This window comes from Bos indicus, chromosome 20, assembly GCF_029378745.1.
Source record: "Bos indicus isolate NIAB-ARS_2022 breed Sahiwal x Tharparkar chromosome 20, NIAB-ARS_B.indTharparkar_mat_pri_1.0, whole genome shotgun sequence".
Lineage (NCBI taxonomy): Eukaryota > Metazoa > Chordata > Mammalia > Artiodactyla > Bovidae > Bos > Bos indicus.
Genome location: NC_091779.1, coordinates 35,956,652 through 35,980,568, shown reverse-complemented (window position 1 = coordinate 35,980,568; position 23,917 = coordinate 35,956,652). Strand labels below are relative to the sequence as shown.

At 42.6% G+C, this 23,917-nt stretch overlaps 1 protein-coding gene across 1 annotated transcript in view; it reads left to right on the top strand.

Annotated features, from left to right (window-relative positions):
* EGFLAM (EGF like, fibronectin type III and laminin G domains) overlaps nucleotides 1-23,917 on the top strand; it is a 193,999-nt gene that overhangs the window by 90,838 nt on the left and 79,244 nt on the right. The window contains exon 7 of the mRNA XM_019982928.2: nucleotides 11,707-11,873. Within this exon, the coding sequence (XP_019838487.2) occupies nucleotides 11,707-11,873 (167 nt within the window). The remainder of the gene's footprint in view (nucleotides 1-11,706; nucleotides 11,874-23,917) is intronic.

Below are 23,917 nucleotides of genomic sequence, written 5' to 3'. Positions count from 1 at the left end.
TTTGTTTTCTCATCGTAAAAGGGATAGCGGTATGTGGTAACACTTCAGATAATACCTAATGCATAAGACTAACTTGAAGGCTCCCATTGTGATTTTATTTCATATTGCATGATAACTTGTATTTTGGAGACTTTATAACAGGCAAGTGAATTGCCAGTTGCCAACCTGTTTCATAGTGTTTTACTAGAGTTTATAGCAATAACTGGGCAAATGTCTGTAACATTTAACAGTGATGTAGCTCTGTGTTGGTTTTCCTGCCCCCAAAAGTATAAATTTGATATAGTTAAAGAATTGTCCTTACACAATTAATTAATTTTGGAGAGAGTAGGAAACAACAACAAAAAACCCCCTTTCTTGTCATCAAAGTATTAAGAAAGTTGTGCTAATTATGAACCTTCCTTGCCACCAACAGTAGAAGTAGAAATAAGCAAGAATAGGCTTGTTTGGCTGTCGGCTACCATTTCACCATTTCATGTTAACAAGTGGTGGTTTGTGAAAACTCCTTTTTTATCTTTAGTTTCCAAATTGAAAATTTCAGAACCACCTTCCAGAGTAGTGCCTCGTCCTAGAAATTCTGATAGCCATCAAGTTTCTCCACTCAGGCTCAAAAGGAAGGGCGATTCTGAATGTTTTTGCAGAAGTTTCACCTACAGTTCTACAAATTGATCGCTTAAAGCTTCAGTGCCTCCTACCGTGAGCTTTCCTGATGTAATCCCGGGTCAGATTGATGGGAGGTGACTCAAATCGAATTCTTGCATACCAGCATTGGGAGTCATTTGTAAACTGTAAATGAAAGTGAGCTCTCTAGTTGCCCCGCCAGGGACAAATTGCCAGCTGAGTTTAGCATTACTCCATTCTATCCATCTGTTTGTCGTTTGGTTGGGTTGAACCAATTCATAAATGAAGAAAGCTGAAGGTCAAATAATACATCGTTTTGTTTTTTTTTTTCCTTGACTGTGATTACTTAGCAGTTTTGGACTTCCTCTGCAGTTCATTTTAATGTAGAGCAAATCCTGCCTAAAACCAACTCTGTAAAATTGAGAGACTTAGAGACCTTTCTGAGCATGAGATTTTCTTTCACTCCTTTGTGTTCATTCTGGATAATCTATGGGATCTTAAAGCAGGGTGCTTAACCTGCAGTCTGTGTGTCCCCAAAGGGTTCATGGATAGAAGGCCAGGGGTCCCTGAACTTTGATTGGACAAAAATTCATCCTTAGCTTTACCAGCTGAAATTTAATTTATTCAAATACAAATATAGTCAACTGCAGTGGCATTAGCAATTCCTATGCCTTTGTCATCTTTAGAATCATAGATATGTTCTTATCCCGTTACAATTGTTGCATATATCTCAAAGTTCCATTTATGCATATTACTAAGATGAAATTATTATAGTTAATGAATCCATATCTAGGTATTATTTGCTGCATTAATGAAGAAGTATAATGATATGTATATTGACTTATCATAATTTTATTATTGTTTAGGTCATTGTTTCTAGTATATTTAATCTGGTATAGGTTTCCTTGGTAATCCTATGCATTTTATGCATTTAAAGATATTATTCTAAAAAGGGATTCCAGGCTTCTACAGATGGTTAAAATAGCACAAACAAGGTTAAATAAAGACTGTTGTCTTAGACCAAGGGTTGACAAACTCTTTCTACAGGGCCAGGTAGTAAATATTTTGTGCTTTGGCAGCTGTATGGTCTTTATCTTAGCTATTGAACTCTGCCTTTGTAGCCAGAACACAACCATAGATAATACCTAAATAAATAGGTGTGGTTGTGTTTCAATAAAACTTTATAAGAACTGACAGCCAGCTGAAGTTTGCCACCCTCTGGTTTAGGGCATCATGTTATTCCCAGTGTCCAAGCCTGAAGATATTTCAGTTCAGTTCAGTTCATCCTTATGTGCACACATTCATCCAAACATGTACATATCGAGCATCCTCCGTGTGCAAAGCATGTGCAAGAGATTTTGGGGTGAATGGGCTGCTACCTTTGGTGGAGCAGTCCAGTGGGGAAGGCAGAGGAGCAGAGTACAGAGTGGTGAGTGTTGTGGGCAGGGGTGGAGGTCCAGGGGCCTAGGGGAACACAACTTTGACATTTAACCCAGTTCTGAAGGAATCTGGGAAGGCTTCTCAAAGGATCCAAGAAGGATACATCAGTGATAATCAGGAACAAGGGGAGAGAGGAAGTGGCGTGGAACGGCTCAGGCTAAAAGAAACTACTCTAGCAGTGTCTTGGAGGCAAAAAGAAAATGCTCTTGGACCTGCTTAGAAGCTTGGAGCTCTCTGTGGTGAGAGAGAAGCCTGGGTAGGTAAATGAGGTTTGGAGCAGGAAAGGCTTTATAAAGGATCTCATGTTCGTCCTGAAGGGAATAGGGAGCTATGGGAAATGTCAAGTGGGAAAGGGATTGATAGAATTTGCATTTTGAAAGATCATGCAGACATTCCAGGGATCACAGAAATGAATAAGACAATAAGCATGTTAATGAGCTCACAGCCTACTAGGGAAGACAGAAATATAAAATTACATTAGAAGGTAATATATTCAGTATAATGGTAGAATCAGATTTAAGAGGTGAGAGAGTCCAGAGAAGAATCATTTCAATTCTCTTTTGGAAATGATGCTTGGAAGGAATAACATGAAAGAAAATATTGAAGGAAGGAGCTTCCAAATAATCCAGGGTCCTCCAGTAAACATTAAATCATGGAATTCTAGGTCCCATATTGAGGGAAGGAGGACACGTGTATCTTGGATTGTACTCTAATTAGGCTTTTGGTCCACTCTATCTCAGGCCCCGAAGAGTGGCCTCCACCGTCAAGGCCACTCTGGATGGTCTATGAATCCCCTAGAGGGCTGTTTTCTGCTCCAACAAATTCCACTCTCAAAAGAATTTTCTTAGCACTTAGCCTAAGCATTTCTTAGCATTTAGCCATCCCTAGTCCTGTTTCCTAGTTAATGTCTGTAGCATGCTTGAATGTCACTCCTCACCTCAGCTCAAACTTTCTGGAGAAGGGGTTCTCAACCCATGGACTCATTAGAAGGCAGAGAAATCAGTTGAAGGTGTCCTGACCAACAGTTTTTCGAAAGTAAAGTGGAACAGAAAAGAAAATATCAGAGGGCATCGCACATAATAAAAGTAAGAATTATTTTGTGAAACGTGTTTCAGTTGTGTTTGTTTCACAGTGTTCAGTGTGTCTCATTGTGGATCATTCAAAAATGTTGAAAAGCAGTGCCGTAAAGAGTGCTGTATCTAGAGCATGCGTGCTGTACTGCGCTAAGTTTCTGCAGTCGTGTCCGACTCTGTGTGACACCATTGACTGTAACCTGCCAGGCTCCTCTGTCCATTGGATTCTCCAGGCAAATACTGGAGGGGTTGTTGTGCCCTCCTCCAGGGATCACCCCTACCCATGGATTGAACCCAGGTCTCTTACATCTTCTGCGTTGAAAGGCAAGTTCTTTACCACTAGCTCCACCTGGGAAGCCCTTAGTGGGATCTTACCAGCATTAAAAAAAGAGAGAAAAGAAAAGAAGAGAAAATAGTAAAGTGAATAACAGTAAGGATAAGTAATTTTTCTTAAAATTTTCCTTTCAGCTTTGTACTCACATATAAGTCATATAGTATACGTATATGAATAGGTATATTGGTTTGCTTTGCAAAAATGTATTTCTTACTGTGAGTTGAGGTCAGAAATGTTGAATGAAGTCCAACCTCTGACTGTGTTCAGAAAGTAGCTGGTTACATTTCTGACTGATGGTCACCCAACCTCTGCTTCAAGACAGCCACCAGTGCAGAGCTCAGCCCTCTATGCGGTTGACTTCGTTGTCAACCATTCTTAATTGCCGTCTAGGGGTCTTCTTTATAATGCACTGCCATTGGTCTCCTTGTAAGGAATTATTGGGTCTCCTATTCTGATATGAAAAACACTGAAGGCATTTTCACCATCTCCATTTGACCATCTTATCTCTCATCTAAAGACACTAGCCTATGTTCACTGTATTCTCTCTAACTCAAGCCAGACAATAACCAGTCCTTTGCACTCTGCCTCAGTGGAGATGGATCTAGAGCACTTCTGCCAAGTGATCAACCTAGAAAGCCATTTTTTCCCAGAATATGAACACTGGACCTTTTCAACAGCAGGTTGTCCAGAGAACTCATATTGAGTTTGTGATCAGTATCCCCTGCTTCCCCATAGATCTTTGTCACACTGGGTTTTCTCCACCATATATCTGTGCCACTTGCTTTCTAAAAAGAAAAACCCGAATGTAAGATTTTATATTTATCATTTGAGGTGGCTTTGCACTTTTGTTTCTGCACACGAGATCGTCTTGAATTTTTGTTTTGTCATGAATGTCTTATGAGGCCATGTTCCAAGCAACTATTTACATTTCCTAAAGCTCTTCTTTTTCAGATAGTTGGTTAGTGTATAGAAACAGAACTGATTTTTGTATTTTTTTGTATCTTGCAACTTTACTGAATTTGTTAATTGTTCTGGGTGAAATGTTTAAGGTTTCCTTTGTATGATACCATGTCATCTGTAAACAGAGACAATTTAGCTTCTTCCTTTCCAATTTGGAAGGCTTTTATTCTTTTTCTTGTGTAACTGCCCTGGTTAGAATTTCTAGTACTAGTTTCATAGAAATGGTCAGGGTGGACACCTTTGTTCAGCCTGTTACTGATCTTAGACGAAAATTGTTTAGCTTTTGACGGCTGAGTATGACGTTAGCCGTGGGTTTGTCACGTATGGCCTTTATTGTTGTTGTAGTCACTGAGTCATGTCTGACTCTTTGTGATCCTATGGACTGTAGCCCACCAGGCTCCTCTGTACATGGGATTTCCCAGGCAAGAATACTGGAGTAGGTTGCCATGCCTTTCAGGGGATCTTCCCCACCCAGGGATTGAGCCTATATCTCCTGCATTGGCAGACGGATTCTTTACCACTGAGCCACTAGGGAAACCCATGGCCCTTATTATGTTGAGGTAAATTCCTTCTGTACATAACTTGTTGAGAGTTTTTACCATGAAGCATGTAGAATTTTGTCAAATGCTTTCTCTGCATTTATTGAGACAGTCATCTGTTTTTCTCCTTCATTCTGTTAACGTGGTGTGTTAGTTCAGTTCAGTTGCTCAGTCGTGTCCGACTCTTTGTGACCCCATGAACTGCAGCACGTCAGGCCTCCCTGTCCATCACCAACTCCCAGAGTTTACCCAAACTCATGTCCATTGAGTTGGTGATGCCATCCAACCATCTCATCCTCTGTTGTCCCCGTCTCCTCCTGCCTTCAATCTTTCCCAACGTCAGGGTCTTTTCAAATGAGTCAGCTCTTCGCATCAGGTGGCCAAAATATTGGAGTTTCAGCTTTAACATCAGTCCTTCCAATGAACACCCAGGACTGATTTCCTTTAGGATGGACTGGTTGGATCTCCTTGCTGTCCAAGGGACTCTCAAGAGTCTTCTCCAGCACCACAGTTCAAAAGCATCAATTCTTCTGCACTCAGCTTTCTTTATAGTCCAACTCTCACATCCATACATGACTACTGGAAAAATCATAGCCTTGACTAGACAGACCTTTTGTTGACAAAGTAATGTCTCCGCTTTTTAATATGTGGTGTATCAGACTTCCTGATTTGCTTACAATGAACCATTCTTTCATCCCAGGGATAAATTCCCCTCGATCATGTAAGATCCTTTTAATGTGCTATCAAATTTGGTTTGCTGCTATTTTTTTTTCTATTTCTGTGAAAATGGCATTGGAATTTTAATAGGGATTGCGTTGAATGTGTCCCACTCCAGTATTCTTGCCTGGAGAATCCTGTGGACAGAGGAGGCTGGTGGGCTGCTGTCCATAGGGTCGAACAGAGTCAGACACAACTGAAGCGACTTAGCTTGCATGCATGCATTGGAGTAGGAAATGGCAATCCACTCCAGTATTCTTGCCTGGAGAATCCCAGGGACAGAGGAGCCTGGTGGGGTGCCGTCTATGGGGTCGCGCAGAGTCGGACACGACTGAAGCGACTTAGCAGCAGCAGCAGCAGCAGCATTGAATGTGTAGATTACTTTTGATAATATAGACATTTTAACCATACTTATAAGGTATCATCTACAATTTCTACTTACATTATTTTCAAGTTAAAATTTTATAGTCACTTCCAAAGTTACCTGATTGCAAATTCTTCTGGAATTTTATAATCTTTTCACTGTTTTACAGTTGTCTTGCTTTCACTGAGTTCAAAGGCAGTTGTATTTTAGTGACTCAGCTTTACCAAGTCTTTCAAAAGCATTAACATAGCTATTACCTATATTTTTTACTCACATTCACTAGTTTATATAATGTTGCATTAAGCAACATAATTACAATAACAAACACAAAAGTCATAAATAAATTTGGGAATAAACGCAGTGGGTAGCTAGATTAAGGGGAGCAAGTGAGGATCATTGGGTAGCCTGACAGATTGGTAGACTGATAAGGAAAGCTTTGACTATGTGAGATATGCAGAGAGGTGCCATATGTTCACTTACCTACTTACTTACGGCTAATGTTTTTATATATTGTACCCATCTTTCATATAGATTAATTGATCACTCATACTAGGGACCCATATTATTTATTGTCCTTGAATATCCCACAGTGTATTTTCATGTAGCTGGTGCTAATTTTATCCACACCATACATAGAACTATTACTGCACCCAGAGATGTTCTATTCCTTTTCAGTTACCAGAACCCAAATATATTTGAAATCTAGCTTAAATTCTTCCTAGTCTTGTATTGTTTCCCCAGGATGTCAGTTCACATTGACCCATTCAAAAATACAGCTCTCAAAATAGGTGACTTTGTGCTGGCTTCCTGCTGGTCCTTAAATGTATTATCTGCCAATTAGATTAGAAACTCTGAAAATGGAACTGTGTTTATAGTTCCTTAGAGCCTCCCAGAATATAGCTTCCTTGATGGATGCATGGCTGATAATCATTAATCACTTGCCAAGTGAGTAGCCCAAGGCAGCCACCCACTGGGTTTGATGATCCCAAGAAAAGTGATTGCCCACTAAGGGTGAACTTGGCAATAGTCAAGGTGGTCAAAATGCCAAAGAAAGGAAGTAAAACAGAAATATATACCACCCTGTGGTTTTATGACCTTGGATAAATTATTTTCCATCAGTATCCACACGGGTAGAATGAGAGACTGGACTAGACAGTGGCTTCTAAAATTTTGGGGATCATGATTATACTTGAGAATCTGATAAGAGACTGAGGACCCTTTACTTAGGAAAATGAAATGATGTTCACACATAGAATCTTGCATGTAATCTTTGAGAACCCTTAAGCACTGGGACCAAGCAGTCTCTAAGATTCCTGATAACCAGGCTGATGCTAGCAGAGCCAATGGCGATGCTTCTTCCTACCCAAACAGCGAGTGAGTCTCGATTACTTGAATCAGCTAACTGGGTTTTGAATAGTCGCTGCTGACAGACTTGTATCTGTTCCCTCTGACTTCCGCTGCCCAACCACCTTCCAAAGTTGTCCTACTGGCCTCCTGAGATATAGGATGCACAACCCAACCCTTCCCACTCTTTGGGCAAGTGTCTAAGTGCCTGCTTTGCTCATGGCCAACCATCTTTACCTGGGATGGCAGCACTTGTCTTAGTCTACATCTTCCCCTCTAGCCTTTTCCCGATTGGGGAAATTGGCAGGCTATCGTTGCTATAGTGATTCAACTGGCAACTTTGTAGTTAGAATACAATGATTTTACTTAGTGGAAAAAAGATAAAGCTATTATTTGAGGATGCACTAAGACAATACTTTAACCTGATTCTCTCTCTCTCAGCCTCACCTTTGCACTTTTGTTTGCCTAGAGACTCTACAAACATTTAAATGCAAAACTCATGACAAAGTCAGAGGCAAAATGTTTTGAACTGCTATTCAATCTACGTGAGCTTTGCTCTCAGTGTATACAATGAGATGAAATGTTAATAATGTCAATCTCTTATTCACTGAAAATATGACTTTCTTTCTTGCATTAAATGAACAAATACAAAATAGTCTCTTGCTGGGGGAGCTGGGAAACTGTTGAACAATGAAGATTGTTGCAGATATTTGCAGGTAGCCCTGGGTGGACAATGACACATTTTGAGCGCAGCTGCAGGTCCTTTCCTCTATAAATGTCACAAGGGAAGCTTAGCAAAAGATAACAGGAGAGTTTTATCTAAAGATCACATCTTTCCTGACTTTACTATTGGGCATCCCCTATGACTTTCCTCTGCGAAGTGATTTTGTTTTAATTAGAGTTTGGAAATGTGTTTCCTTCCAGTCACTAAGGTTTTCTCTTCAATGGCAGAGTTTGTTTACGTGAGAAGTCCATCTTCAGGGAAAGGAAAGTCCAAAGAGAAATGAGCCCTACTTCCTCCAGTGGCCATCCCCGTGACCTCTGCTTCTCCAAACATGTGAATTCTTGTGAGATATGAGTCCCATAAACTCCTCATCAGCACAGTTAGCCCATGGAATCAACTTTTACCAGGCTTTAGGACTCCTCTCTCTTTAGGACTGTCTCTCATCAATTCTTGCTAATGAAAAAGCAAGGAGAGCGCATGTTAGAGAAATCCATGCACCGTCCACGCATCTCCTTTCAGCAAAATGAGTGTTTTTTTGCTTGCATATTAAGTTGTTCGTAAAGGACAGATGTCAATCTTTTTGCTTCCTGCCGTCCTGTAAATGGGACTTTCCAAGTGGTGCAGTGGTAAAGAATCTGCTTGCCAATGCAGGAGACACAGGAGATGAGTATTCCGACGCGGGTTCGATCCCTGGGTTGGGAAGATCCCCTCGAGAAGGAAATGGCAACCCACTCCAGCATTCTTGCCTGAAAAGTCCCATGGACATAGGAGCCTGGTGGGCTACAGTCCATGGGGTCGCAAAGAGTGGGACACAGCTGAGCATGACCATGCACACGTGCGTGCACGCACACACACATTCCTCTAGATATCTGTGAGCAGAAGTGTTTAATGATTGAAGAGCTGAGAAGTTGGTCAGGGAGCAAACTAAGATGGAGACCAACCCCTGCAACAACTATCACCCCATTTTTCATTCAACATCAAAGATCTTAGTCTAATCTTCTCCCATCAACCCAAGTAGGCCTCACGTTTTTCAGCTGTGTGACCTCAGGCAAGTTACTTACCCATTCTGTGCCTTAATTTCCTCTTCAAAGAAAGTGGAGGTGTTTAATTTTAACACCTACTTCATAGGATACTTTTGAGAAGTAAATGAGTTAAACTATTAGAAAAATACTTGATACTTCACAAGAACATGATAAATGATAGTTATTTTTAGTTATTAATAAAAATCCTCTATTCCAGTTAGGCCATTTGCACTGTCCCTCAACCATGTGCAAATATTCCCAAATTTTATTTTGCAGTTCTCACCAGCTGAAAAGCTCTCCTTTCGCCCTCCAACTAGGAAGTCCATATAGAACAGCACTGTCCGTTAGAAAGTGCAAGCCTATATGGAATTTTAAGTTTTTTAATATGGTCATTTAAAAAGTAATAAGAAACAAAGGAAATTAATTTCAATAATGTATTTTTTAACCCACTGAATCTAAAATATTATCATTTCAACACATTATCTATATAAATATTAATGAAATATTTTACACTTAAAAAAATCCATTGTCCATTTCACACTCATAGCATTTCCCAATTCAGATGAGCTACATTTCAAGTACTGATTAGCCACCTAGGCTAGTGCTGCTGCATTGAAGTTCACAGGTATATAGAGTAAGCAGGTGGCCCAGGGTTGCCTGTCAGCTCTGTGAGCTGGGTACATCCCTTACATAATGCTAATCCGTGCTGAGTGTTTACTATGTGATGATGTTACCGAACCACACTTGGGTCCTCTTGTTGGCTCAGTAAAGCCAATCCACTGATACTGGGTTGTGGTGAAGGGAAGTGCAATGTTTGTTTCAGGAGCAAATCAAGGCGTCCAGGGTAGCTAGTGTTTAAAAGTCCTGAAGACTATCAGGAAAAGGTTTTTAAACATGTGTGGGAACGGGTGACCAGCTCCTGGACATTCTTCTGATTGGTTGGTGGTGAGGTAATCAGGAGTCAATATTATCAACCTTCTGGTTCCAAATGGTCTGGGATCTGTGTGCTTTTGGGCAGCATACAGTTAACATCTTCGTCTGGTGGAGGTTTCAGTTGCTGCAAAGCAGCTCAAAGGACATGGCTCAGGATATTATCTACAGCCCCTGGAGTGAAGTGAAGTGAAAGTTGCTCAGTTATGTCCAGCTCTTTGCAACCCCATGGACTATATGGTCCATGGAATTCTTCAGGCCAGAATACTGGAGTGGATAGCTGTTCCCTTCTCCAGGTGATCTTTTCAACCCAGGAATCAACCCAACTCTCCGACATTGCAGGTGGATTCTTTACCAGCTGAGCCACCAGGGAAGCCCTTGAGAGGGAACTAAAATTCCTTGGCTTTTTTTAAGGGCTTAGCTACTGTTATTTTATCTTGTTTTTTGTTCTTTTTTTCTTTCTTTCTGCATTTTCTCACTTCTCTGATTACATTTATTCTTTGACTAAAATTTTTCTGGGTTTCCCAGGTGTCTCAAGTGGTAAACAATCTGTCTGCCAATGCAGGAGATTTAGGCAGGAGACGCGGGTTCAATCCTCGGGTCAGGGAGATCCCCTGGAGGAGGAAATGGCAACTCACTCCAGTATTCTTGTCTGGAAAATTCCATGGACAGAGGAGCATGGTGGGCTACAGTCCTTGGAGTTACCAAGAACCAGACACAACTTAGCAATTGAACACACACACACAGAGTTTTTCTACAGCCAGAAGGCAGGCTGAGAACATTGGGAACTGGGGGTCTTGTACTGGGAAGGTCCCATAGGGTCCTGCTCGGTTACAATGCCTGGCACTGTTGCTGAGGATAAAGAGCTCATTTCTCCTTTAAGATGGCCCTCTTAAATAGGTACTTTTATCACCCCATTTTACAGATGAGAAACTAGAGACTTAAAGAGGCGAAATAGCAGCTAGTGACCAATAGAGGCAGGATTTGAATGGCTCAGTCTAGCTCCAGAATTTGTTCTCTTAACTCCTGTATGTTGTCCCTTAGGTGGAAGCTCTGAGTCAAGGTCTGCACTCTCTATAGGGTTCTCAGAAGGACATGTGAACGTTCAGCAAGTTGGCACAGTTGTGCAATTTTGTGAAGAGTAAGAATGGCTGTGAACAGAGTCTTCTTGGGTTTTCCCATGGCAGTTTACACAACTAGTTGCCCTAAAAATTTATATTTGTTTATTTTGCGAACAGATTGTGAATAGATAGAATCTGTGCTCTCCTGACCCCTGGGAACAGGGATTGTCAGGGGAAGGCTTATTTATGAGACATCTGGCAGGCAGAGTCCTTGAAAATGAACTCCTATATGGGAATCTTTTCACCACAGTCAAGGCCATGCAAGGAGAAGCCAGTGATCTTGAAACAGCACTGAACACTGGCCCTAAAAATGATCTGCTTGCAGCAAGGACCTGCAAATTTTTACCTGTGATGTCAAATCAAGATGACTTTTTGGTAGGAAATGTTTACTTATTTTTATAAGTCTTACTTCCAGTGTTCAAACGCTGTTAGTTTGCATAGCCAGCAAGCTTCCATTTTTTCTGCTATTCCTAAACTACTGTTTTTCATTCTGCTTTTCTTTTTTTTTTAATCAATAAAGGCCAGATTTCGACAAGAGTTGGACCTCAATCCGAGAACAGATCCAGATGGATTCCATGGTCATCAAGGGCCTCGATCCTGATACCAACTACCAGTTTGCTGTGAGGGCCGTGAATCCGCATGGTTCCAGCCCTCGAAGTCAACCCAGCAGCACCATCCGAACTGCCCGTGAGTACCGCAGCCCCTCTGAAGGACAGACAGACAGACATAGCTGCCTTGCTGGGCTTGCCTCGTGAGGACCCGATTGACCGAGGTTTCTTAGCTCCCCACAGCTGGCTGCCTGCGTTGGGGCTGTCCTCTCAGCCTTTCATTCTGCGGTTTTCTCACCCCTTTGGAAGTGCAAGGCACTCAACAGGGCCAGGCTGCTTCTATGTACAGGAGGTCAGCAGAAGGTTTATTTTTGCATTATCCTTAGGGAGTTTGAGGTCGGTTTTCTTTCATGAGCACAAAATAGACTACATACCAAGACGATGTGCAGCCTCCCCAGCCCCATTCCTTTTCATCTTGTAAAAAGATGGGTTTAGCTTTGAATCATAGGAGAAAAAATACTGATCCCAGACCCATCAGGGTTGGTCTTCACCAGGAAATCAAAGATGCCCAGGTAAAATCGGTCACTCTGAAGGATGGTCAGGGAAGATTCAAGCTGGCTAGCAGGCTGATGTGGAGCTGGGGGTCCCCGCAATGGCCTGGGCTCCTGAATATCCTAGACCTCTCTGGGGGGCTGGGGAAGGCTTGGGCCAGTCCATCACATCATCTGGGGGGTCTGTGAAAAGTCAGAGTCTGATTATGGTCTGGGGTTTAAGAAGCTCCCACGTGATTCAAGAACTACATTTTGATTGCTTAGTCCACCGTGCCAGTCTGGCTTGGAAACCTTTGTCGTTTGGAAGTGGGAGATACTTGTACCCAATGTCTTGGGGAGATCTGAGAACTATTGCACTTCTTTTGTCTGAAGACATTTCTTCAATTTTGCCAGTTTAAGTTCTTCCAGGTTTTTGTGTCTAAAGAGCCCTATTGCCATCCCTGGGTCCTCTTTACCCAAGAATGGTGCTCTCCGAAAAGAAGCTGACTTAACACTTTCAGAGGCTTGCCCCTGGCCAGCACAGAGCCCTGTGTTTATTGATTAGTTCATCTGAATAAACTCCTCCTGTCTCCCCACACAACACTCCACTAACTGACTTCCTTGCCCACATGCTATTTCCAGGGGTGGCGATTCACCAAGTTCCCTAAGCCCCTGGAATTCTGGCTCTTCTACAAACAGCTCTTACCTTAATCTTGAACGTGAGGGCTCTTTAAAATTGAATTGTTGGGGGATATGGTGGGGCCACACCACACACACACACACACACACACCCTACATACACTATGACAGCAGTTACCCAGCAATTGTTCCCCTGCTCTTGTTTAGAATTTGGAAGCTAAAACCCCCCAGTTAGGTGGTGAGGATGGAACTCCTTCTCTCTAGAAGAAATGTTAACAGTTTTATTTCAAATTGAAGCAGGGCCACCTTCCGCTCTTGCTGGATGAGATCTACGCTGTAATCTTTGGTTAAACTTGGTGACGCATGGCCAAAAATTGGGACCACAGTAGCTGAGTCAAGCCTCAGGGCCTGCCTGTGCTTTACACTGAGCAGGCACTGTGCTGTGTGAGCAGGCACTCTGTGCTGTGTGCCCATCCACCCCTCCCCAGCGTCCAACTCCTCTGCTTCCATTTTGTGAGCTGCCCCGTGCTCACTTCCTTCCTCATACCCCTAGTATCTCCTTCTCCACAGAGACAAGAAAGTAGAAGGGTGAGCTAGAACAACTGGAGTCAGGGGAGGGGGCAGGAGCAGGGCATCTCTTGACCTTTTTTTTAAAACTGAAACACTAGACTGGTCTTGGAGTTTCTGGTAAGTATTTCCCCATTGGTGGATACCAGCTTTGTGAATTAGGTGGGATAAGGTATGTGAAAGTGCTTTACAGAAGTATAACATTTTGCAACAATCGGTCTCCTGTGTGCAGTAAAATTTGATCATTTAAAGGAATTGTGTGCAGGGAATGTGGCTGGTTCAGTGAAAACTCAACTGTGAAATATTCTTAAATCCAATTTAACTGTTTTTACATAAATATGGTTACTCAAATCAGAATAACAAAAATGGAATTTATTAAGTGGCCTGTCTCATGATATGTAAGAACGTGCTGTACTTGGTATTTCAGTTGTGATATTTTTGTCGTGATCACTTTTAATGTTTTAGAAAACCCTGTATTCTGGCACATTCATACTTCTTATTCTGCTGTTTGTCTGGACTATTATTTTACCTCCAAATCCACTATTCCATATATAAAAATGCCTAATTACCAAGTAGCCCTTATTGGAATTACAATAAATTCCGATTATCAGAGGTACCACTGGGAAAGCCTCCTAAGAGCTGACGCCATCTGGAGCACTTACCTAGGAAACCCCATTTTAATCCTTGCAAAAATCCTGTGCTTGAAGAATAGCATCTCTTTTTGTAGATTTTCAAAAATGAAGTCTTTGAAAGATTATGTATTTAGCCAAGAATAATAATTGCAAAGGCAGGATTTGAACTTGGGTTTCGCTGACTGCTAAAGCCACTTCCCTGTGTGAGATTCAAACTAAACAAGGCTCTTATTCTTCTAGTGCAGAGTAGCATAAGAAAGGTAAGGTCAGCAATTCAATAAAATACAGGGACAGTCTTTGTAGAATCTGTGGACCAGGAGGTTCTGACAGTGCAGAACAAACCTCTAAGGATTTTTTTTTTCAAAACCTGTAAGATATATTGTACATACCAAAAGGTGAGCAAAACATTCATACAGGTCTGAAATTCTTCTGGTTAAGCATGGGTATAGCCCTGGCAGTTTACAGCTGGCAGCCTTTGTGATTGGTTAGACCCAAGCCAAGAAGCTATTAAACATTTTGAACACCTCTTAAAGGAATCTGTGAGATGAGTATTTCCACATGTTGGGCTTCCCTTTCTCACAGCTCCTGCTTTTCCTCACCTCTAGATCTTTCCTGTATGGACTTTTTCTTGGCTCACGCCCACTTTGCTCCCTGAACAGTGAACCTCAGAATGGACGTTCAAGTTGACTATCAAGGATCAGAAGACCCCATGGGAACCCTTAGATCCCCACCCCTCTACACCACCTCTACACCTCAACCCAACCATTGTTGGGTTCCTCTGTGATCTTTTTTATGCCTGCATCCACCACCTTTCCTAAAAAAAATATAACACATCACCCCTATTAACTTGCAAAATGTTGACTTTCTCTGGACCTATTAGTGCAGGACCCTGTTAGCAGCTTAGTTGCTTAGCTGGGGTCAGTTCGCAGATCTTGGGTGCTCTGAACCTGTAGCTCAGAGCCAGGACCAGTGTTTTCCTTCACTGGTGCTCAGCCTGCATGAGGAAGGTGGAGGGTTTCGATGGCTTCACCAGGGAATTGTGATGTGTGTTCAGCATCCACCCCTTAGCTCCACAACCTTCCAAGTAGAACAGGAAGGAAAAATCCAGGTGTTTAATTGCCGATTCTCTACTGAGAACTAGATCATTTCAGGCCTTGAATGATAAAAGATGCCACCCATATTGAGTCCATGCTCTCAGCAGAGATTTTTCCACATGTCAGCTCCTAATTCTGTTCCTTTAAGGAAATACAGAGAAGATGAAGATCACCATTCCTCACACTTTACCCCAGCCTATGATACCTGTTTTCTTCAAGAAAGAAATACCACCGGCCGTTGCAGTTTGCCTGTTGTTCCATGGCATTCTTTTTCCCTTGGTTGATCTTATAAATGAGCCAATCAGAACAGGGGGCTCATGGAACCTCACGGACACAGGTGCACAAATGTGGCATTGTAATAAGACAAGTATTCACCCTGTCTGGTGGTCACTTATTCTCTGGGATCCAAGCTTACCTTGGATTAAGAAGGATGGGACAAGTAATAAAGGGTATGAACTGTAAACAATAGAAATGGCAAAAGTCAGAATTCATGTGTTTTCTTTTTTTTCCCCAATGGCAAATGAAACGAAAAGTCACTCACATGTGTAACCAACTCTAGGATTATACGACCTTCCCTGGGAACGTTCCCTTGGTCCTACCACCCTAAAGCATTTAATTTCTCATATCCTATCCTCATGATATAAGCAGAGAAAGAACCAGTAAGTTTTTGGTGACGTGAAATTGGTATCCTCAGGGCAGTCCCTAGTAAAAGGTGTTCTTCTGTTCCTAGCAAAAGTCATTTTACTTTGTTCTGCCTTGGGGCTTATGCACCTGCTGTTTTCTCTGATTGGAACCATCTCTGCCCAATCTTTCCATGTCCCCATGACCTCCCTCCCTTTCTTCTTTAAGACCAGAGCTCAAAGGTCACTTCCCCAGACAAGCTTCTCTAAACTTCTCACCCTGTTTCCTAAGCCTCATTCCCTGCTTCTCTACAGCCCTTTCACCGCCCAAAACGATGCAATGCCCTGTCTCCTCCTCCAGGATAAGCTCCATATGGAGTTGCAATGACTTATTCAAGGTCATGTTCCCAATACCCTGTACAAAGTAGGTTCTCAATCAACATCGACTGAGTACGTGAATGACTGAATTCCACTTCACAAGCCAAGAGCCTGTGACTACTTTGGAGACTGATAGCTTTCTACTGCTGCCATCTGGGAAATTCAAAAGAAGATGTGAGGAGAAAGTTGGTCTAGAGACCCACCAGGCCAAAAATGCGTTTCCCCGTTGGCAAGGTTCACAGGGAAAGTCAAGCTCCTGGATTTGCAGTGAGACACAAGTAAGAACAAAGTAGAGTGAGTGAGTGAGGGAAGAAGGAAGGAAGGAGAAGAGGGAAGGAGGAAGAGGGGAAGGAGGAAGGAAGGCAAGGAGGAGAAGAAGGGAGAAAGCAAATCTGGGGAGTTTAAGTTCAAGGCAATGACTCAGATCAAGTCCTTACTTCACTCCTGTGTTCTTTCTTAATCATTAGAATAAGCTTTAGCATTTCTATGCTAGATTAGAGTACATTTTCCTTTTGGTGCTCACATGTGTAATTGTGGTCTCAGATCCTCAGAGACTGTGTAGGGAGGTATGATGGTGTTTGATCTTTGCCATACTCTTCTCCCCACAATCCATGTTCTTCCAGTTTCAGAAACTTCCTCTTCTGCTGAACCAAAACAATCTAGCCTGGCCCCAATCAATCAACTTTCTACAGTACTGTCAACCTGATTCCATGGTGTTCCTTGCCTCCCCACCAACCCATCTCACTTTTCCTGTCGCACTGACCTACTTACTCAGACATTGCTCTCCGCTCAGTTGTTGCCGGGTGTGCATCTGTTTGGGGGGAGGGGGGGGAGGGGCGGGGCTTTCCTGATAGCTCAGTTGGTAAAGAATGCGCCTGCAATGCAGGAGACCCCGGTTGAATTCCTGGGTCAGGAAGATCCGCTGGAGAAGGGATAGGCTACCCACTCCAGTACTCTTGGGCTTCCACTGTGGCTCAGCTGGTAAAGAATCCACCTGCAACTGCTGGACACCTGGGTTTGATCCCTGGGTTGAGAACATCCCCTGGGGAAGTTTATGCCTTTTTGTCATGCAAGTGTCTTCTGGCTTTTGCCTAGTTTTGCTCTGAGATTAGAACCTTTGTAATTGCCTGACTCTCTTTCCAGAGACCAGCTCGGCATGCTGGGGCTCCTAGGTACATGTTCTCATATATGTAGCGACAAACAGATGTCCATTATCCCCAGTCACTAGAAGGGCTTGTGTTTGGTGGCAGTGCCCTGCATTGACCATAATCATGAGTAGCAAGGAAGCCAGTAGAGGCAGAGGCCGTGGCACCCCTAGGGGTGGGAGGAACATTCAGGGAGGGACTGGAGGTGTCTTTTTCCACAATTCCCATGACTTATCATCCATCACCCTCTTACAGCTTTCATACAACCTGCGGTCAGTGTCTGTGAAAAGTTCTCACCAAGCTTTGAAAGCTCCTCACTGCCCACAAACACTGTACCCTTGCACAGAGCAGAGTCTGGCAGCCGTGGCTGTGTCTGAGGCCCAGGGAGCTGTCCTTTCATTACCTCGTTGTGAGACCTTCTTGGAAAGTCATTTAATCTCCCTGGGCCTCAGTGTCCACATCTCTAAAAATGGGTACAGTAATGTCTGAGGCAGGTAATATTTTCTACTTCTCAAGATTATTTCGAGGAAATACATGTGAAACAGACATTATGACATCTGCCCACTTTTTTCAAAATGAAGGTGAGGTTGATACTCATTTCCTCCACGCATAGTTACTGAAGGATGGTGTGACCGACCTAGGTGACCACCAGCTGGTGTGTCGCATTTTCTTTATGACTCTGTGCCCTGAGCTGTTCTCCTAGGACTTGAAGTCATTGGATCTTCAAACTTTTCTTCTGCAGCTTCTTCACTGTCAGCCTTGTTCTAGGTTAGATTTTGGCTTAAGGAAATGTCATGGCTGGTATGATCTCTCTAGGAATCAGCCTTACTGCCAATATGAAGTAAGTTTTAGTGCTCTGGTGAGGTCAAACCAGCAAGCTTTACCAAAATGTGACACAAAGTAAGCAAATTCTATTGAAAAAATTGTGCCAATAGACTTGCTCGACATAGGGTTGCCACAAACCTTCAATTTGTAAAAAATACAGTATCTGTGGAGTACAATAAAGTGAGGTGTGCCTGTAGACTGTATATTTGGTCAAGTGGAACATTTTCAAGGATATGAAAGTTGCCTTAAGTTTGGAGTTGCTGATGTAGAAACCCTGGCAGAACTGGCTTCATCATGGGCCTAGAAATTTATTTCAACAATCATGTGTTTTGGAAAAACAGGTGGCTGTCCAGATTTGGCCTGTGGGATGTAGTTTGCTGATCTCTATATTACAATGCTGGGATTTTTTCCCCCAAAATTTTAGGAGATTCTCCAGGAAGTTTAAGAAATCCTCTATTTTGTAGCAATTTTGTCAAAATTGCAATTGATTAATTAGTGCATACTAAGGCAGTTGTCCCCTTGATAGAAATTCCTGTGACTTAATTTTCACATGAATGTTCTGAGATAAAGAAGAGACCTGCAGAGCCTATAACCTAACTGTGTTTGGACAGGTTTGCACTGCTGTGAACAGAGAGGGTAGGGGGAGAGGGAGAGAAAAAAGAGGCTTTGCTTGGCATTACTCCAGGATCTTGGGACAGGCCTATAAATTGGTGAGCTTCACTGATTTGTAAATCTTCAGAATGTAAGGTGAAAAAAAGAACAGGAAGAGGAAGAAATCATTTGCTTCCCTCCTTGCCTAGACAGATCTGCGTGTTAAATGTGCAGTTTGTGCATGAACATAATTTCAGGTGTGATTTTACACTTAGGTGCCTTTGAGGTAATCGCTCCATTGATCTGCTAATGCCGCAATGCCTGTAAAGCTGAGCAACACTCATTTGTGCAACTTTATTGGTTCTAGAAGGAATGATTCACTTTGCTGCTTAAATACCTGCTACCTATTAATTGCTCTTCCGAGGCCTTTCTACATCCTACATTACCATCCATTTACTTATAATCGGCACACCGATGTTTTACCCCCTCCGGCTAGAGCTGGAAGAAAGACTAAAACAAATGATAAGAAAACATACTTTTCCAAAGAAATGGCACTATGGTGCTCTAGTTTCAGCTGTAGCATCTCTTCGATCAGTCAGCTAGTGTGTCTCAACCACACGGTGAACAACCATATACTACTTATTCCACTCTGGCTCAGTGGATTTTGAAACATTAATATGTTGACATGAGTAATACAAAGATGTTCTTACTATTTTTCCTTTTGTTTCCTCCTATTTCCTTGTTATTCATTTTGTTCTCTTTATACTCATCATTTCATGGTTCACCTTTTCTGCTCTTGGGAGCAGAAGAGATGAAACTTGCTCTTACACAATTCTTCATAGGGATTGTTTCTTAATATTTAGACCTCTGAATCACTTAGATGCTTTGATGAGTGAGGAGAGCTGCAATCATGGTTAGGCACAGAGAAGGGAATGGAAGAAATCAGCTCGACCCAGTGACAGATGTGTGGGAGGGACACAGTTCCCACTGGCTGAGTCTGATGGAGCTTGTCTGATTCTGCCACCAAACAGGAAACAGATATGTGCAAATTAGAAGGAACCTAGGGAGAAGGATGACTTTTATAATGATCTCAGGTGTCTCCCGCCTCCCAGCAGGAAACAGAGGCTGTGCATGCTCCGTTGCTAAGGCGTGTCCGACTCTTTGCTTCTCCGTGGACTGTAGCCCACCAGGCTCTTCTGTCTGTGGGATTATCCACACAAGAATTCTGAAGTGGGTTGCTATTTCGTCCTCCAGGAGATCTTCCCGACCCAGGGATCGAATCTGCATCTCCTATAGCTCCTGCATTGGCAGGCAGATTCTTTACCACTGAGCCACCTGGGAAGCCCAACAGAGGCTATGTAATTGGGTAATTTGAAGTGAGCTTAGTGAAGGGACTGTTTGCAAAAGTTTGAGCAGATGCAAGGAAACCAAGAGGGGGCAATTACCAGCTTCTAGAGATAGACAGGGAGGGCAAATGTTGTGACTTTCACACATGTGTCACATACAGCCTCCTAGGGAGGAAGTTGGAGAACGAATACTCTGACTCTTTTCCTCTCTCCTTCACTCCCCTGCTAGTGTCTCTGGATAGGCAGATACAGCAAGAAGTCAGACAGGTCTGCCTCCGAGGACCCAGAGCAGAGGTAGGTTAGAGGGGGGACGCTTTCATAAGAAGTAATAGTATCATCTCATATAATAAGAGAATGGTATCTTTTACATGGATTGCAAAAACATGGATTATTTTTGGTCTTTCACTTAGAGAACGCAGATCTTATCTCATTCTTCTTTGCCTATGTAGCTTTGTCGACTGAGGAAAAATGCATGTGGGAGTTGTGAGTTAAGTTTCATTTGGGTGCAAAACGAGGACTATAGCCCAGAAGACAGTATTTAAAATCACTCTGAGAAACTGTTCCAAAGAGGTAGGGGATGTGTGATTTTGGGGAAGGGGGAGTACATGCAATCAAGCACACATTTTTTTTTTTTTTTTTTGCAGAAGGTTGCTGCTAGTCACAAGGAGTAAATGCTACCATGAAAGATTTTAGTGCTTTTGTAGATACGAAAAGATACAAGAACTAGGCTCATAAAATCTGAAATTATCTATCTGAAGACCTGGTCTGCCATTTTTTCCAGAGCACAGGGTGATCAATCCTGATTTCCACCCTGAACTCTCTTCGAGTGATGATGGAGGTCAGCAGAGGCCATGATTCATAATTTAACACTTTAGAGGTAGATGGCCAGTGCCGATTTGTATTTATTTCCTTAAATACAGGAGATAATGAGGTCTCACAGCCAGTATTCATTTACTGAGGGTTTGTAAACTCATAGAGCTGGAAAGCACCTCCTCCACATTCAGCACCTGAGGGAACTGAAGCCCAGAGCCCTGCCAGGGTCACTTGGTGACAGATCCTGAGCAAGATCCCAGGTCGGTGACTGCCTTGTTTTCAGCTTCATTCTTAATGTCCACGGGATTCCTGTTTTCTAAAGAATATCGGCTTCTCAAGTTATTTTATGATATATCCACTTACTCTTTCAAACAAATATTTCATGCCCACTATGTGCCAGGCACCATTTCAGATGCTGGGGATTCAGCAGTGAACAAAATCAACAAAAAGGAATCCCTATGCTCACGGACCTTACATTATAGTCGGGGCAGGCAGAAGGTGAAGAGATAACATTAAAAATGTAGGTAGCATGTCATGGTGAAAGAGCTGCGGAGAAAAATGAAACAGGGGAGCCTATGTACAGTCAGAATAAGCCTCCTGAGAAGGTGACATTTGAGTAAGAAAGACTAGGTGAACTGTCTGGATAGATCAATGTGTATCCATTGATCTATCTATTGTCTATCCATCCACGTGGAGGGAGAGCTCCAAGGTAAATGCTAAAGCCCTGATGCAGGATCATCATGGGGTGTTCATGGAAGGGCAGGGGTGCCAGTGTGGCTGCGTTAGGGGGTTGTGAGGGTGAAGAGTAGAAGGAGATGAGGACAGAGAGAAAGGGAAGTCTCAGGTGATGGAGGCTGATTAGGACCTTAGTGGGGGCCATTGGACTTTGAGTTTTCTTGGGAAGAAAGACTGGGAGACTGGGAAGACTGAGAGAGCTGGAGGGCAGGATGGACTTGACCAGAGGGGCAGAAAGACCTTACTTAAGTTTCAACAAAATCGCTCTCATATACAAGAAAGAAGGACTGTAGATGGGCAAGGATAAGAGCAGCGGGATCATTAAGGAGACCGTTGCAGTAACCCCAAAGCAAAATAGTTTTTATATTGTCTCTAAATAGTAAAAGTAATCCATACTTATGATTAGAAAAAAATATGAGCAATATATGAAAAAGTGAAAAATCAAGATGAAAATGGTCTCTAATCTTAGCATCCGGACATAACCATTATTAACATTTTGGTCCATAATCATCCAGAATTTTTAAAAACCCAACATGAGACCACAGTGCATATACTGTGTAACAAAAAATTATTCTGTTACACAGAAAGTACTGTGCAACAAAATACCGTGAAAGGGTTAGTCGCTCAGTCGTGTCTGACTCTTAGCCACCCCATGGGCTGTACCTACCAGGCTCCTCTGTCCACAGAATTCTCCAGGCAGGAATACTGAAGTGGATTGCCATTCTCTTCTCCAGGGAATCTTCCTGACCCAGGATCGAACCAGGGTCTTCTGCACTGCAGGCAGATTCTTTACCATCTGAGCCACCAGGGAAGCCCCCAATACTGTATACATCTTTAAATATAAATAAGTATAGCTGTACATCATTAATTTTAGTGACCACAGTATATATTACTGTAAAACTCTACCACATTTATTTAATTCCTTATTGATGGACTTTTACATTGCTTCACTAAAATATATAAAACTGGGCCACTTGATGATTCTCTTCCTTATCTTTTGGCTTGTCCAAGTTTGTGTTACCCCTTGGATATCTCTATGAAGGAGGGTAGGTCAGGACTGTTGTTCATCTCTCCTTAAGTTTATCAATGGATAGACCAATGTGTGCAGTCAGTTCATAACATGGATGGCATTTGAAGTCCAGCTTTCTTCCTGCTATTCTAACCATTATTAATAGATGTTTTGATACATAGTATCCATGGGGCTTCCCTTGTAGCTCAGTTGGTAAAGAAACTGCCAGTAATACAGGAAACCAGGGTTCTGTTCCTGGGTTGGGAAGATCCCCTGGAGAAAGAGATGGCAACCCACTCCAGTATTCTTGCCTGGAGAATCCCAGGGACAGAGGAGTCTGGGGGGCTATAGTCCATGGGGTCGCAAGAGTTGGATATGACTTAGTGACTAAACCACCACCATCCATACTAAAGCATGATGTTCATACACAATTTTGGGACAAAAATCACCTGCTATGAGGATGTAACTATTTTTGAAATTCAGATCTCATACGAGAGGTTTTGGTGATTCCAGCTCCTCCTTCCCACTTGCATGGAGGGTCATTAGTCTTGTCAACTAAATCTAACCATAAATCTAACCATGCTATCTACCATATTTCCAAATGTAAGTGTATGTCCATTATGGCCCAGTGAAATGTTTTTCCCAGCATTAATTTTGATCCCATGGTTGTGGAGGGATTCCAAAAACCCATAGATTCTGAGGATCACAAACATTAGGGAATGACCAACAATTGCTTCTCAGGAGGATGAGTGAAGACTGAGCCCCAGGTGGCAGTAGTTCACCAGTCACCCAGCAGATGGCGATAGTTCACAGACTTTCAGAGCCTGAGAGCCCTCTAGCATCAGCAGTTTGAAGTCTCGTGAGGTGCTTGAGATGAGGACGAAACAGAGAGGTTCCATAAGTTGCTTCAGATGATTGACTTCTTCCATGGTTAACTAGTTCCACTGAAATGAGAGAAGGCAGCTAATTTTAGCTTTTAACTGTAATGGAAAGAAAAGTCTACAAGCAAAAAGTGAAATCTCTTCTGTAATCTGAGACTTTGACAGTATCTTGCTGCTGCTGCTGCTAAGTCGCTTCAGTCTTGTCCGACTCTTCGTGACCCCATAGACTGCAGCCCACCAGGCTCCCCCGTCCCTGGGATTCTCCAGGCAAGAACACTGGAGTGGGTTGCCATTTCCTTCTCCAATGCATGAAAGTGAAAAGTGAAAGTGAAGTCGCTCAGTCGTGTCCGACTCCCAGCGACCCCATGGACTGCAGCC